The 15,228-nt window shown below is 51.0% G+C and overlaps 1 protein-coding gene across 4 annotated transcripts in view; it reads left to right on the top strand.

Annotated features, from left to right (window-relative positions):
• The window catches only part of LOC116359332 (DEP domain-containing mTOR-interacting protein-like), a 74,489-nt gene that overhangs the window by 45,706 nt on the left and 13,555 nt on the right, over positions 1-15,228 (top strand). For all 4 annotated transcript variants that reach the window (XM_031812230.1, XM_031812228.1, XM_031812231.1 and 1 more), the window contains 2 exons: positions 6,786-6,856; positions 10,440-10,544. In XM_031812230.1, coding sequence (XP_031668090.1) covers positions 6,786-6,856; positions 10,440-10,544 — 176 coding nt within the window. The remainder of the gene's footprint in view (positions 1-6,785; positions 6,857-10,439; positions 10,545-15,228) is intronic.

The following is a 15,228-nucleotide window of genomic DNA, read 5'->3' as shown; positions in this document are numbered from 1 at the left end:
CCTACACCGGGACACAGGCCAACGTCATGACACTGCCCTACACCGGGACACAGGCCAACGTCATGACACTGCCCTACACCCCCAGGCCAACGTCATGACACTGCCTTACACCCCCAGGCCAACGTCATGACACTGCCTTACACCCCCAGGCCAACGTCATGACACTGCCTTACACCCCCAGGCCAACGTCATGACACTGCCCTACACCCCCAGGCCAACGTCATGACACTGCCCTACACCCCCAGGCCAACATCATGACACTGCCCTACACCCCCAGGCCAACGTCATGACACTGCCCTACACCCCCAGGCCAACGTCATGACACTGCCCTACACCCCCAGGCCAACGTCATGACACTGCCCTACACCGGGACACAGGCCAACGTCATGACAACGCCCTACACCCCCAGGCCAACGTCATGACACTGCCCTACACCCCCAAGCCGACGTCATGACACTGCCTTACACCCCCAGGCCAACGTCATGACACTGCCTTACACCCCCAGGCCAACGTCATGACACTGCCCTACACCCCCAGGCCAACGTCATGACACTGCCCTACACCCCCAAGCCGACGTCATGACACTGCCTTACACCCCCAGGCCAACGTCATGACACTGCCCTACACCCCAGGCCAACGTCATGACACTGCCTTACACCCCCAGGCCAACGTCATGACACTGCCTTACACCCCCAGGCTGACGTCATGACAACGCCCTACACCGGGACACAGGCTCTGACCCAGAACAATACACTGTTCATTCACAACATGGGCGTTTTTATCATATCTGATAGATTACTCTTTTACAACCAACTGGCACATGGAAGTTGGCATGTATATTTAGACTAGCTACTTAAAGCTTACTAAAGTGATTAGATCAACTAAAGCAGATGTGATTTAGTTGAACTCTTATCCCCACAACTCCTCCTCAGCTTTTTTGGTGAATTACTAATTTTTCACAATTCAGAGAAAAAGGTTTAGGCCTCTGTTCTCTCTCTGTGTTCTCTCTGTGTTCTCTCTGTGTTCTCTCTGTGTTCTCTCTGTGTTCTCTCTCTGTTCTCTCTCTGTTCTCTCTCTGTTCTCTCTGTGTTCTCTCTCTGTTCTCTCTCTCTGTTCTCTCTGTGTTCTCTCTGTGTTCTCTCTGTATTCTCTCTGTGTTCTCTCTCTGTTCTCTCTGTGTTCTCTCTCTGTTCTCTCTCTGTTCTCTCTGTGTTCTCTCTGTGTTCTCTCTGTGGTCTCTCTCGGTCTCTCTGTGTGTGTGTGTTGTTCATTTTTAAAGGAGTTGTAAACAGTCAGCAGCAGTATGGAGGAGAGGGGCTGGAAGGCCAGAGAGAGGCTGTATACAATTGTTCTGGAATACACAGGAAGTCTTTGAATCAGATTCTTGGAAAAGATTGGAAGTGTTTTTCTCAGTAAGTCTCAAACACTGGGAGTTGAGGGTGAGCCATGCAGGCAGCTGTTCTCAGCTTCCTGCCCCAAGAAGTTTGACATTAACTACTATTTCTCCTCTATAGCTATAGATGAGCCTTGGTGATTTAAATAGACGTTGAGGAAATTAGTATGATTAAAGTGTGATTGACAACACTTGACAATACTACCTTATTTACCTTACTTACTGTGATATGTGGTTGTCTAGCTATCTTAAGATGAATGCACAAACTGTAAGTCGATCTGGATAAGAGTGTCTGCTAAATGACTCAAAATGTCATGTAAATGAGTGTAGAAGGACGGCCGTCTGTTTGGCGAGAGGGACGGCCGTCTGTTTGGCGAGAGGGACCACGTGACGTCTGTTTGGCCAGAGGGACCACGTGACGTCTGTTTGGCCAGAGGGGCCACGTGACGTCTGTTTGGCCAGAGGGGCCACGCGACGTCTGTTTGGCCAGAGGGGCCACGCGACGTCTGTTTGGCCAGAGGGGCCACGCGACGTCTGTTTGGCCAGAGGGGCCACGCGACGTCTGTTTGGCCAGAGGGGCCACGCGACGTCTGTTTGGCCAGAGGGGCCACGCGACGTCTGTTTGGCCAGAGGGGCCACGCGACGTCTGTTTGGCCAGAGGGGCCACGCGACGTCTGTTTGGCCAGAGGGGCCACGCGACGTCTGTTTGGCCAGAGGGGCCACGCGACGTCTGTTTGGTGAGAGTTGTGAGAGGCTTAAGCCTGTAGATTCCATTAGTGATCCCAGATCACTCATCATGGCCTCATTGACTTGAGTAGGGAGGCCGTTCTTGTAATTGTATGGCTGCGGCCCCTCCCTGAACACGGCTCTATTCTTCCTGTATTCCAGCTGTGGGGTGGAAGAGAATCTAGGTCACTGCAGTGTCCAGAGGTTACCCGAGGTCAACGTTAGTGAGTCACTCTCTAGGAAGAGAGGAACCCTTTCATACCGACTCAGTGCTGCTACCACCAAAACAAGGAATTGTGGGTGGGCAAGAGAACTGGTTTGAGTTTGAAGGAGGTCTGTTTATAAAGGTTAAGAGTTCATCTATAGTGAGTGTACAGTAGCTACCTACAGTGCATTCTGAAAGTATTCAGACCCCTTAACCTTTTCCACATTTTGTTACGTTACAGCCTTGTTCTAAAATGGATTACACACTTTTTTGTTCCTCATCAATCCTACATACAATACCCCTTTAATGACATTTTTACAAATGTATTATAAATAACAGAAATACCTTATTTACATACGTTTGCAGACCTTTGCTATGCGACTCAGTTGATCTCAGGTGCTTCCTGTTTCCATTGATTATCTTTGTTTCTACAACTTGATTGGAGTCCACCAGTGTTAAATTCAATTGATTGGACATGATTTAGAAAGGCACACAGCTGTCTATATAAGGTCCCACAGTTGACAGTGCATGTCAGAGCAAAAACCAAGCCATGAGGTCAAAGGAATTGTCCGTAGAGCTCCGAGACAGGATTGTGTCGAGGCACAGATCTGGGGAAAGGTACCAAAACATTTCTGCAGCATTGAAGGTCTCCAGGAACACAGTGGCCTCCATCATTCTTAAATGGAAGAAGTTTGGAACCACCAAGACTCTTCCTAGAGCTGGCTGCCCGGCCAAACTGAGCAATCAGGGGAGAAGGTCTTTGGTCAGGGAGGTGACCAAGAACCCGCTGGTCACTCTGACAGAGCTCCAGAGATCCTCTGTGGAGATGGGGAGAACCACCTCTGCAGCTCTCCACCAATCAGGCCTTTTATGGTAGAGTGGCTAGACGGAAGCACAAGACAGCCCGCTTGCAGTTCATCTGGTCTGTCCAAACAGAGATCTGGTTAATCTGATGAAACCAAGATTAAACTCTTTGGCCTGAATACCAAGCATCACGTCTGGAGGAAACCTGGAACCATCTCTACCGTGAATCATGGTGGTGGCAGCAGCATGCTGTGGGGATGTTTTTCAGCGGCAGGGACTGGAAGACTAGTCAGGATCGGGGAGAACGGAGCAAAGTACAGAGAGATCCTTGATGCAAACCTGCTCCAGAGCTCAGACTGGGGCGAAGGTTCACCTTCCAACAGGACAACAACCCTAAGCACACAGCCAAGACAACGCAGGGGTGGATTCTGGACAAGTCTCTGAATGTCCTTGAGTGGCCCAGCCAGAACCTGGACTTGAACCCGATCAAACATCTTTGGAGAGACCTGGAAATAGTTGTGCAGCGACGCTCCCTATCCAACCTGACAGAGCTTGAGAGGATCTGCAGAGAAAAATGGGAGAAACTCCCCAAATACAGGTGTGCCAAGCTTGTAGCTTCATATCCAAGAAGACTCGAGCCTGTAATCGCTGACAAAGTACAGATTTTAAAATGTCTGAATACTTATGGAAATGTATCACAAATAAAACATGTAAATATCACATTTGCAAACATTTCTAAAAACCTATTTTTGACATTGTCATTATGGGGTATTGTGTTTAGATTGATGAGGGGGGGGGGATATTTAGAATAAGGCTGTAACATAACAAAATCTGGAAAAGGTGAAGGGGTCTGAATACTTTCCAAATTCACTGTATCTTCATATCTTCAACAGTACTATACTGAGTATACAGTATCTACCTGTATTCATATCCTCAACAGTACTATACTGAGTATACAGTAGCTACCTGTATTAATGTCCTCAACAGTACTATACAGTATCTACCTGTATTCATATCCTCAACAGTACTATACTGAGTATACAGTAGCTACCTGTATTAATGTCCTCAACAGTACTATACAGTAGCTACCTGTATTCATATCCTCAACAGTACTATACTGAGTATACAGTAGCTACCTGTATTAATGTCCTCAACAGTACTATACAGTATCTACCTGTATTCATATCCTCAACAGTACTATACTGAGTATACAGTAGTTACCTGTGTTCATATCCTCAACAGTACTATACTGAGTATACAGTAGCTACCTGTATTCATATCCTCAACAGTACTATACAGTAGCTACCTGTATTCCTATCCTCAACAGTACTATACTGAGTATACAGTATCTACCTGTATTCATATCCTCAACAGTACTATACTGAGTATACAGTAGTTACCTGTATTCCTATCCTCAACAGTACTATACAGTAGCTACCTGTATTCCTATCCTCAACAGTACTATACTGAGTATACAGTAGCTACCTGTGTTCATATCCTCAACAGTACTATGCTGAGTATACAGTAGCTACCTGAATTCATATCCTCAACAGTACTATACTGAGTATACAGTAGCTACCTGTGTTCATATCCTCAACAGTACTATACTGAGTATACAGTAGCTACCTGTATTCCTATCCTCAACAGTACTATACTGAGTATACAGTAGCTACCTGTGTTCATATCCTCAACAGTACTATACTGAGTATACAGTAGCTACCTGTGTTCATATCCTCAACAGTACTATACTGAGTATACAGTAGCTACCTGTGTTCATATCCTCAACAGTACTATACTGAGTATACAGTAGCTACCTGTATTCATATCCTCAACAATATTTCCTTCAGTTGAAATATAATGTGTTAGTATTGTTAGGATGCAGATCCATTGTTCTGTGGATGTTTCTTCTCCTGTCTGAGTTTATGGTTACGCCACTATGAGCAGAGACGGACACACACACACACACACACACACACACTAAATGTCTTAAAACCAGCTATAAGAAACAGGGAAATTGTTTCCCTCGAGGCACGGTCATGTGACTGCATGCTTTCCTCCTCTTTTCCTTTAAACAACAGTTGCCATGTTGTCCTCCTCCTGCACACAGGACAACACGATGAGACTATAGTTACTGCTGCAGGAGGAATGTTGTCCTCCTCCTGCACACAGGACAACACGATGAGACTATAGTTACTGCTGCAGGAGGAATGTTGTCCTCCCGCACACAGGACAACATGATGAGACTATAGTTACTGCTGCAGGAGGAATGTTGTCCTCCTCCTGCACACAGGACAACATGATGAGACTATAGTTACTGCTGCAGGAGGAATGTTGTCCTCCCCGCACACAGGACAACATGATGAGACTATAGTTACTGCTGCAGGAGGAATGTTGTCCTCCTCCTGCACACAGGACAACATGATGAGACTATAGTTACTGCTGCAGGAGGAATGTTGTCCTCCCGCACACAGGACAACATGATGAGACTATAGTTACTGCTGCAGGAGGAATGTTGTCCTCCTCCTGCACACAGGACAACATGATGAGACTATAGTTACTGCTGCAGGAGGAATGTTGTCCTCCTCCTGCACACAGGACAACACGATGAGACTATAGTTACTGCTGCAGGAGGAATGTTGTCCTCCTCCTGCACACAGGACAACATGATGAGACTATAGTTACTGCTGCAGGAGGAATGTTGTCCTCCTCCTGCACACAGGACAACACGATGAGACTATAGTTACTGCTGCAGGAGGAATGTTCTGCAGCGGGTGTGTGTGTGTGTGTGTCAGTACTTACTGTGTGTGTGTCAGTACTTACTGTGTGTGTGTCAGTACTTACTGTGTGTGTGTCAGTACTTACTGTGTGTGTGTGTGTGTGTGTGTGTGTGTGTCAGTACTTACTGTGTGTGTCAGTACTTACTGTGTGTGTCAGTACTTACTGTGTGTGTCAGTACTTACTGTGTGTGTCAGTACTTACTGTGTGTGTCAGTACTTACTGTGTGTGTGGTCAGTACTTACTGTGTGTGTGTGTGTCAGTACTTACTGTGTGTGTGTGTCAGTACTTACTGTGTGTGTGTCAGTACTTACTGTGTGTGTGTCAGTACTTACTGTGTGTGTGTCAGTACTTACTGTGGGTGTGTCAGTACTTACTGTGTGTGTGTCAGTCAGTACTTACTGTGTGTGTGTCAGTCAGTACTTACTGTGTGTGTGTCAGTCAGTACTTACTGTGTGTGTGTCAGTCAGTACTTACTGTGTGTGTGTCAGTCAGTACTTACTGTGTGTGTGTCAGTCAGTACTTACTGTGTGTGTGTCAGTCAGTACTTACTGTGTGTGTGTCAGTCAGTACTTACTGTGTGTGTCAGTCAGTACTTACTGTGTGTGTCAGTACTTACTGTGTGTGTGTCAGTCAGTACTTACACTGTGTGTGTGGTCAGTACTTACACTGTGTGTGTGTGTCAGTACTTACACTGTGTGTGTGTCAGTCAGTACTTAAACTGTGTGTGTGTCAGTCAGTACTTACACTGTGTGTGTGTGTCAGTACTTACTGTGTGTGTGTCAGTACTTACTGTGTGTGTGTCAGTCAGTACTTACACTGTGTGTGTGTGTCAGTACTTACTGTGTGTGTGTCAGTACTTACTGTGTGTTTGCTTTGCAGTGTTGAAGAGACAAGTGAGTCCTGAGGAGCTGCAGACCCCAGGAGGCCCTTACATAAAGAAGACATTCACAGTACGTCACACACACACACACACACACACACACACACACACACACAAGGGGGGGGGGGGGGTGTAATGAATGTAATGACATGCCCGAGCCATAGACTGTTCTCTCTGCTTCCACACGGGGGGGGGGGGGGGTGTAAATGAATGTGATGACATGCCCGAGCCATAGACTGTTCTCTCTGCTTCCACACGGGGGGGGGGGGGGGTGTAATGAATGTAATGACATGCCCGAGCCATAGACTGTTCTCTCTGCTTCCACACGGGGGGGGGGGGGGTGTAATGAATGTAATGACATGCCTGAGCCATAGACTGTTCTCTCTGCTTCCACACGGGGGGGGGGTGTAATGACATGCCCAAGCCATAGACTGTTCTCTCTGCTTTCACACGGGGGGTGTAATGAATGTAATGACATGCCCGAGCCATAGACTGTTCCCTCTGCTTCCACACGGGGGGGGGGGGGGGGGGGACACCAGCAGGTTCCTGAACAGCTTCTGTCCCCAGGCTAGCAGACTGAAACACAGCTTCTGTCCCCAGGCCAGCAGACTGAAACACAGCTTCTGTCCCCAGGCTAGCAGACTGATACACAGCTTCTGTCCCCAGGCCAGCAGACTGACACAGCTTCTGTCCCCAGGCCAACAGACTGACACACAGCTTCTGTCCCCAGGCTAGCAGACTGAAACACAGCTTCTGTCCCCAGGCTAGCAGACTGAAACACAGCTTCTGTCCCCAGGCTAGCAGACTGAAACACAGCTTCTGTCCCCAGGCCAGCAGACTGACACACACAGCTTCTGTCCCCAGGCCAGCAGACTAAAACACAGCTTCTGTCCCCAGGCCAGCAGACTGACACACAGCTTCTGTCCCCAGGCCAGCAGACTGATACACAGCTTCTGTCCCCAGGCCAGCAGACTGATACACAGCTTCTGTCCCCAGGCCAGCAGACTGATACACAGCTTCTGTCCCCAGGCCAGCAGACTGATACACAGCTTCTGTCCCCAGGCCAGCAGACTGATACACAGCTTCTGTCCCCAGGCTAGCAGACTGATACACAGCTTCTGTCCCCAGGCTAGCAGACTGATACACAGCTTCTGTCCCCAGGCTAGCAGACTGATACACAGCCTCTGTCCCCAGGCCAGCAGACTGACACACAGCTAACAGAATTGACTATTAGAATTCCCTGTACATTGTTAATATGGTACTGAACTGACCCTGTATATAGTATGTTTACCCCTCTACATTGTTAATATGGTACTGAACTGACCCTGTATATAGTATGTTTACCCCTCTACATATCTACCTCTATCACTCCAGTATCCCTGTACATTGTTAATATGGTACTGAACTGACCCTGAAACTGTATTCATATATAATATTCATTTTTATGTCTGTGTCTGAGTTTCTAGTAAAATAGACCACATGGTTTAAGAGAAAATAGCCTAATTAATGAAAAAAGCATCTAATCAACATTGGCATTTTATTATCAATTAACTCTACAACTTCCAACGTTTGACTTTCATCACAACTGGCCTCCAGGTTGGCGGCCAGACATTTACAATAAATAAATAGAATGGATATTTCATGCTGAAACCCTCATATTAAACACCCATTGTATTTAATAAGTTGATGGTTTATATTTAGGATGTTTCACAGCTTTGTCATTCAATTTATTTATTTTTTTAAACACTTATCTTATTTGATTATTTTATATATTTTTACATGTGATAAGGACACACAGAGGACCAGAAATAACACACAACTGTGATATATTTTTATATATTTTTTTATAAATCCTTAAGTTACCAAAATAATGGTAGTTTACTGGTAAAGTTTCCTGGTAAAGTTTTCAGTAATTATACCCTCCCTTTGCCACCCTAACCCACACACACATTCTACTGTCACCTGAAGATGGCATGTCCACATCCCACACACAGTATACACACACTCTGGCCTGCATGGTCTGATCCACAGACGATTCTCCTCCTTACCGGGTCTGATATTCACCAGGGAATCGGGCTGAATACACTACTGATACCAGTTCATATTAGACTGGGTGGGACACATCATCACTCCTAACAGACTGAGCGGATTGGCTCTGGGCTCTGCCTTAGATGACCCTCTTGTGTTCTGAAATGGAATGCTTGTCTGAGTAGGTTCTTAGAAGCCTCATGAGAGATCTGATAAGGGTTGTTACAGCACGCGCAAACCCACACCATACACACACCCCTACCCCCTAACTCTAAAATAGCCTCTGTCCTCGTGGGGGTGTAGGAAATGTCCCCTACTTTTGGGGAATTTCAGTATCCACGAGGATAGTAATATATATATATATATATATATATATATATATATACACACAGTTAAAAACAACACTTCATGTTACTTCTGCATAACAAACATTACAGTTCCTGACAGATACATTTTAGAGAATGATGGAACATCAAAATCATCCTACAACACTGTTGCATCTCATGTCAGCCCCCTGTAGCGCGGTGCCAGGCCCCCTGTAGCGCGGTGCCAGGCCCCCTGTAGCGCGGTGCCAGGCCCCCTGTAGCGCGGTACGAGGCCCCCTGTAGCGCGGTGTCCAGGCCCCCTGTAGCGTGGTGTCCAGGCCCCCTGTAGCGTGGTGTCCAGGCCCCCTGTAGCGTGGTGTCCAGCCCCCTGTAGCGTGGTGTCCAGCCCCCTGTAGCGTGGTGTCCAGCCCCCTGTAGCGTGGTGTCCAGCCCCCTGTAGCGCGGTGTAGCGCGGTGTCCAGGCCCCCTGTAGCGCGGTGTCCAGGCCCCCTGTAGCGCGGTGTCCAGGCCCCCTGTAGCGCGGTGTCCAGGCCCCTGTAGCGCGGTGCCCAGGCCCCCTGTAGCGTGGTGCCAGCCCCCTGTAGCGTGGTGCCAGCCCCTGTAGCGTGGTGCCAGCCCCCTGTAGCGTGGTGCCAGCCCCCTGTAGCGCGGTGTCCAGGCCCCCTGTAGCACGGTGCCAGCCCCCTGTTACGCGGTGCCAGCCCCCTGTAGCGTGGTGCCAGCCCCCTGTAGCGTGGGTGCCAGCCCCCTGTAGCGCGGTGCCAGCCCCCTGTAGCGCGGTGCCAGCCCCCTGTAGCGGGGTGTCCAGGCCCCCTGTAGCGCGGTGTCCAGGCCCCCTGTAGCGCGGTGCCCAGGCCCCCTGTAGCGCGGTGCCCCGCCGCAGGCCCCTGTAGCGGGTGCCAGCCCCCTGTAGCGTGGTGCCAGCCCCCTGTAGCGTGGTGCCAGCCCCCTGTAGCGCGGTGCCAGCCCCCTGTAGCGCGGTGCCAGCCCCCTGTAGCGCGGTGCCAGCCCCCTGTAGCGCGGTGCCAGCCCCCTGTAGCGCGGTGCCAGCCCTCTGTAGCGCGGTGCCAGCCCCCTGTAGCGCGGTGCCAGCCCCCTGTAGCGCGGTGCCAGCCCCCTGTAGCGTGGTGCCAGCCCCCTGTAGCGTGGTGCCAGCCCCCTGTAGCGTGGTGCCAGCCCCCTGTAGCGCGGTGCCAGCCCCCTGTAGCGTGGTGCCAGCCTTTTTAGTCACACCAACCCTGTTGTTTATAGCTCTCTGCTTTAATGCTCTTTTAAATCCATTTTGACTTGCCTCCTCAGATCGTGGGGGATGCGGTGGGCTGGGGCTTCGTGGTGCGAGGCAGTAAGCCCTGCCACATCCAGGCTGTCGACCCCAGTGGTCCCGCAGCTGCAGCTGGGATGAAGGTATGTAACACACAGACCTCACACACATACCATCAAACACACAGACCTCACACACACACTCTCTCACACACACACACACACACACACATACCATCACACACACACACATACCATCACACACACAAACACACACACATACCATCAAACACACACACACACACATACCATCACACACACAAACACCACACATATACTCATACTCCACTGCAGCTGGGAGTAGAGAGCACTGACCTAAACAATGGGGAGGGGGGAGGAAGGAAGGGAGAGCGGCAGGGAGAGGGGAGAGACCAGGGGGAAGGAGTGAGGGAGGGGAGAGGGGGCAGGAGAAGAGAGATGTGGAAGAGAGGGGCAGGGAGAGGAGAGAGACCAGGGGAAGGAGTGAGGGAGGAGAGAGACCAGGGGAAGGAGTGAGGGAGGAGAGAGGGGGCAGGAGAGGAGAGATGTGGAAGAGAGGGGCAGGGAGAGGATAGAGACCAGGGGAGGAGTGAGTGAGGGAGGAGAGAGACCAGGGGGAAGGAGTGAGGGGGGCATGGAGAGGAGAGAGACCAGGGGAAGGAGTGAGGGAGGAGAGAGGGGGGCAGGAGAGGAGAGATGTGGAAGAGAGGGGCAGGGAGAGGAGAGAGACCAGGGGAAGGAGTGAGGGAGGAGAGAGGGGCAGGAGAGGAGAGATGTGGAAGAGAGGGGCAGGGAGAGGAGAGAGACCAGGGGAAGGAGTGAGGGAGGAGAGAGACCAGGGGAAGGAGTGAGGGAGGAGAGAGGGGGCAGGAGAGGAGAGAGACCAGGGGAAGGAGTGAGGGAGGAGAGAGGGGGGCAGGAGAGGAGAGAGACCAGGGAAGGAGTTGAGGGAGGAGAGAGACCAGGGGAAGGAGTGAGGGAGGAGAGAGGGGGCAGGAGAGGAGAGAGACCAGGGGAAGGAGTGAGGGAGGAGAGAGGGGGCAGGAGAAGGAGTGAGGGAGGGGAGAGGGGGCAGGAGAGGAGAGAGACCAGGGGAAGGAGTGAGGGAGGAGAGAGGGGGCAGGAGAGGAGAGAGACCAGGGGAAGGAGTGGAGGGAGAGAGAGGGGGCAGGAGAGGAGAGAGACCAGGGGAAGGAGTGAGGGAGGAGAGAGGGGGCAGGAGAGGAGAGATGTGGAAGAGAGGGGCAGGGAGAGGAGAGAGACCAGGGGAAGGAGTGAGGGAGGAGAGAGAGACCAGGGGAAGGAGTGAGGGAGGAGAGAGGGGGCAGGAGAGGAGAGAGACCAGGGGAAGGAGTGAGGGAGGAGAGAGACCAGGGGAAGGAGTGAGGGAGGAGAGAGGGGGCAGGAGAGGAGAGAAGTGAACTAAGACGAAGGAGCCGTAGCTAAATTAACTTTAGTAAAAAAAAATATCTGTAATCAATATGGAAGATGTAGTGTCACTTCTGTCACATTTTATCACCATAAAAACATGTGCTATGTTTCTACCTCTCCCCCTTCCTTTCTCATCTACTCTCCCTATTCTCCTCCCTTTCTCCTCTCTTCCCCTACCCTTCTCCTCTCTTCTCCTCCCTTCTCCTCTCTTCCCTCCCCTTCTCCATCTCTTTCCCTCCCTTTCTCCTCTCTTCCCTCCCTTCTCCCTTCTCCTCTCTTCCCCTCCCCTTCTCCTCTCTTTCCCCTCCCTTCTCCTCTCTTCCCTCCCCTTCTTCCTCTCTTCCCTCCTCCCCTTCTCCTCTCTTTCCCTCCTTTCTTCCTCTCTCTCTTCCCTCCCCTTCTCCTCTCTTCTCCTCCCTTCTCTCCTCTCTTCCCCTCCCCTTCTCCTCTCTTCTCTTCCCTCCCTTTCTCCTCTCTCCCCTCCCTCTCCTCTCTCCCTCCCCTTTCTCCTCTCTTTCCCCTCCCCTTCTCCTCTCTTTCCCTCCCCTTCTCCTCTCTTTCCCTCCCCTTCTCCTCTCTTTTCCCTCCCTTTCTCCTCTCTTCCCCTCCCCTTCTCCTCTCTTTCCCTCCCTTTCTCCTCTCTTCCCCTCCCCTTCTCCTCTCTTCTCTCCTCCCTTCTCCTCTCTTTCCCTCCCCTTCTCCTCTCTTTCCCATCCCCTTCTCCTCTCTTTCCTTCTCCTCTCTTTCCGTCTCCTCTCTTTCCTTCTCCTCTTTCCCTCCCCTTCTCCTCTCTTTCCCTCCCCTTCTCCTCTCTTTCCCCTCCCCTTCTCCTCTCTTCCCTCCCTTCTCCTCTCTTTCCCTCCCCTTCTCCTCTCTTCTCCTCCCTTCTCCTCTCTTCCCCTCCCCTTCTCCTCCTTCTCCTCCCTTCTCCTCTCTTCCCTCCCCTTCTCCTCTCTTCTCCTCCCTTCTCCTCTCTTCTCCTCCCTTCTCCTCTCTTCTCCTCCCTTCTCCTCTCTTCCCTCCCCTTCTCCTCTCTTCTCCTCCCTTCTCCCTCTCTTTCCCTCCCCTTCTCCTCCCTTCTCCTCTCTTCCCTCCCCTTCTCTCTTCTCCTCCCTTCTCCTCTCTTTCCCTCCCCTTGTCCTCTCTTCCCTCCCCTTCTCCTCTCTTCTCCTCCCTTCTCCTCTCTTCCCTCCCCTTCTCCTCTTCTCCTCCCCTTCTCCTCTCTTCCCTCCCCTTCTCCTCTCTTCCTTCTCCTCTCTTCTCCTTCCCTCTCTTCCCTCTCTTTCCCTCCCCTTCTCCTCTCTTTCCTTCTCCTCTCTTTCCCTCCCCTTCTCCTCTCTTCCCTCCCCTTCTCCTCTCTTTCCTTCTCCTCTCTTCCCTCCCCTTCTCCTCTCTTTCCTTCTCCTCTCTTCCCTCCCCTTCTCCTCTCTTTCCCTCCCCTTCTCCTCTCTTTCCCTCCCCTTCTCCTCTCTTTCCTTCTCCTCTCTTCCCTCCCCTCCTCTCTTTCCCTCCCCTTCTCCTCTCTTTCCCTTCTCCTCTCTTTCCCTCCCCTTCTCCTCTCTTTCCCTTCTCCTCTCTTTCCCTCCCCTTCTCCTCTCTTCCCCTCCCCTTCTCCTCTCTTCTCCTCCCTTCTCCTCTCTTCCCTCCCCTTCTCCTCTCTTCCCCTCCCTTCTCCTCTCTTCCCCTCCCATTCTCCTCTCTTCTCCTCCCTTCTCCTCTCTTCTCCTCCCTTCTCCTTCCCTCCCCTTCTCCTCTCTCCTCCTTCCCTCCCTTCTCCTCTCTTCCCTCCCCTTCTCCTCTCTTTCCCTCCCCTTCTCCTCTCTTCCCCTTCTCCTCTCTTTCCCCCTCCCCTTCTCCTCTCTTCCTTCTCCTCTCTCCTTTCTCCTTCCCTCTCTTCCCTCTCTTTCCCTCCCCTTCTCCTCTCTTTCCCTCCCCTTCTCCTCTCTTTCCTTCTCCTCTCTTCCCTCCCCTTCTCCTCTCTTCCCTCCCCTTCTCCTCTCTTCCCTCCCCTTCTCCTTCTCCTCTCCTCTCTTCCCTCCCCTTCTCCTCTCTTCCCCTCCCCTTCTCCTCTCTTTCCCTCCCCTTCTCTTCTCTTCCCCTCCCCTTCTCTTCCCCTCCCCTTCTCCTCTCTTCCCCTCCTCCTCTCTTCCTTCTCCTCTCTTCCTTCTCCTCTCTTCCCTCCTCCTCTCTTCCTTCTCCTCTCTTCCTTCTCCTCTCTTCCTTCTCCTCTCTTCCTTCTCCTCTCTTCCTTCTCCTCTCTTCCTTCTCCTCTCTTCTTCTCCTCTCTTCCCCTTCTCCTCTCTTCCCTCCCCTTCTCCTCTCTTCCCCTCCCCTTCTCCTCTCTTCCCCTCCCCTTCTCCTCTTTTCCTCTCCTCTCTTCCTTCTCCTCTCTTCCTTCTCCTCTCTTCCCCTCCCCTTCTCTTCTCTTCCCCTCCCCTTCTCATCTCTTCCCCTCCCCTTCTCCTCTCTTCCCCTCCCCTTCTCCTCTCTTCCTTCTCTCTCTTCTTCTCTCTTCCCTCTCTTTCCTCTCATCCCCTCTAAGTTGAGAGCAGAGCTGGCTCCCATAGAAATCAAGCTGATGCAGTAATAACGGATCTGTGCAGCCTGGGGTTTGTGTCCCAAATGGCGCCCTATGTAGTGCACTACTTTAGACCATAAACCTATGGGCCCTGTTCAAACGTAGTGCACTACATAGGGAATATGGTGATATTCTGGACACAGGCAGTCAGTTACGCAACACTAAATGCTGTTCTCTCCGCATGGTTGTTGATGCTTCTTATATAAGCCATGTTGGTCAGACAGTCTGAAGACTTGTGTTTACTGCCTGCCTTTACTCTGTGGTAAAACAGGCTCTGACTGAAGCCTTGTTTACTGCCTGCCTTTACTCTGTGGTAAAACAGGCTCTGACTGAAGCCTTGTGTTTACTGCCTGCCTTTACTCTGTGGTAAAACAGGCTCTGACTGAAGACTTGTGTTTACTGCCTGCCTTTACTCTGTGGTAAAACAGGCTCTGACTGAAGACTTGTGTTTACTGCCTGCCTTTACTCTGTGGTAAAACAGGCTCTGACTGAAGCCTTGTGTTTACTGCCTGCCTTTCCTCTGTGTGAGAGCCTGTTTTACGGCCCTGACTCTCACATTGATCACATGCTAAAGCGAGTCACAGCTCTTGAAGTGGCCCATAAACTCTCATCCTATGGGGACCTTTGGAAGGAGATAATGACAGAGAGTTGACTCACTGCTTCCAAATGTTACGTCTAACGTTGCTAGAGCGGCAGTTTTATAATGTTGGTCGAACGTTGCCAGAGTTGAGGTCATTTATAATATGAACGAGGCAGAACGTCTCCGTCATGGCAACCACA

The sequence above is a fragment of the Oncorhynchus kisutch genome, unplaced genomic scaffold (genome assembly GCF_002021735.2).
Source record: "Oncorhynchus kisutch isolate 150728-3 unplaced genomic scaffold, Okis_V2 Okis02a-Okis13b_hom, whole genome shotgun sequence".
NCBI lineage: Eukaryota > Metazoa > Chordata > Actinopteri > Salmoniformes > Salmonidae > Oncorhynchus > Oncorhynchus kisutch.
The sequence above is the reverse complement of the archived record's forward strand: the minus strand, read 5'-3'. Positions and strand labels throughout refer to the sequence as shown.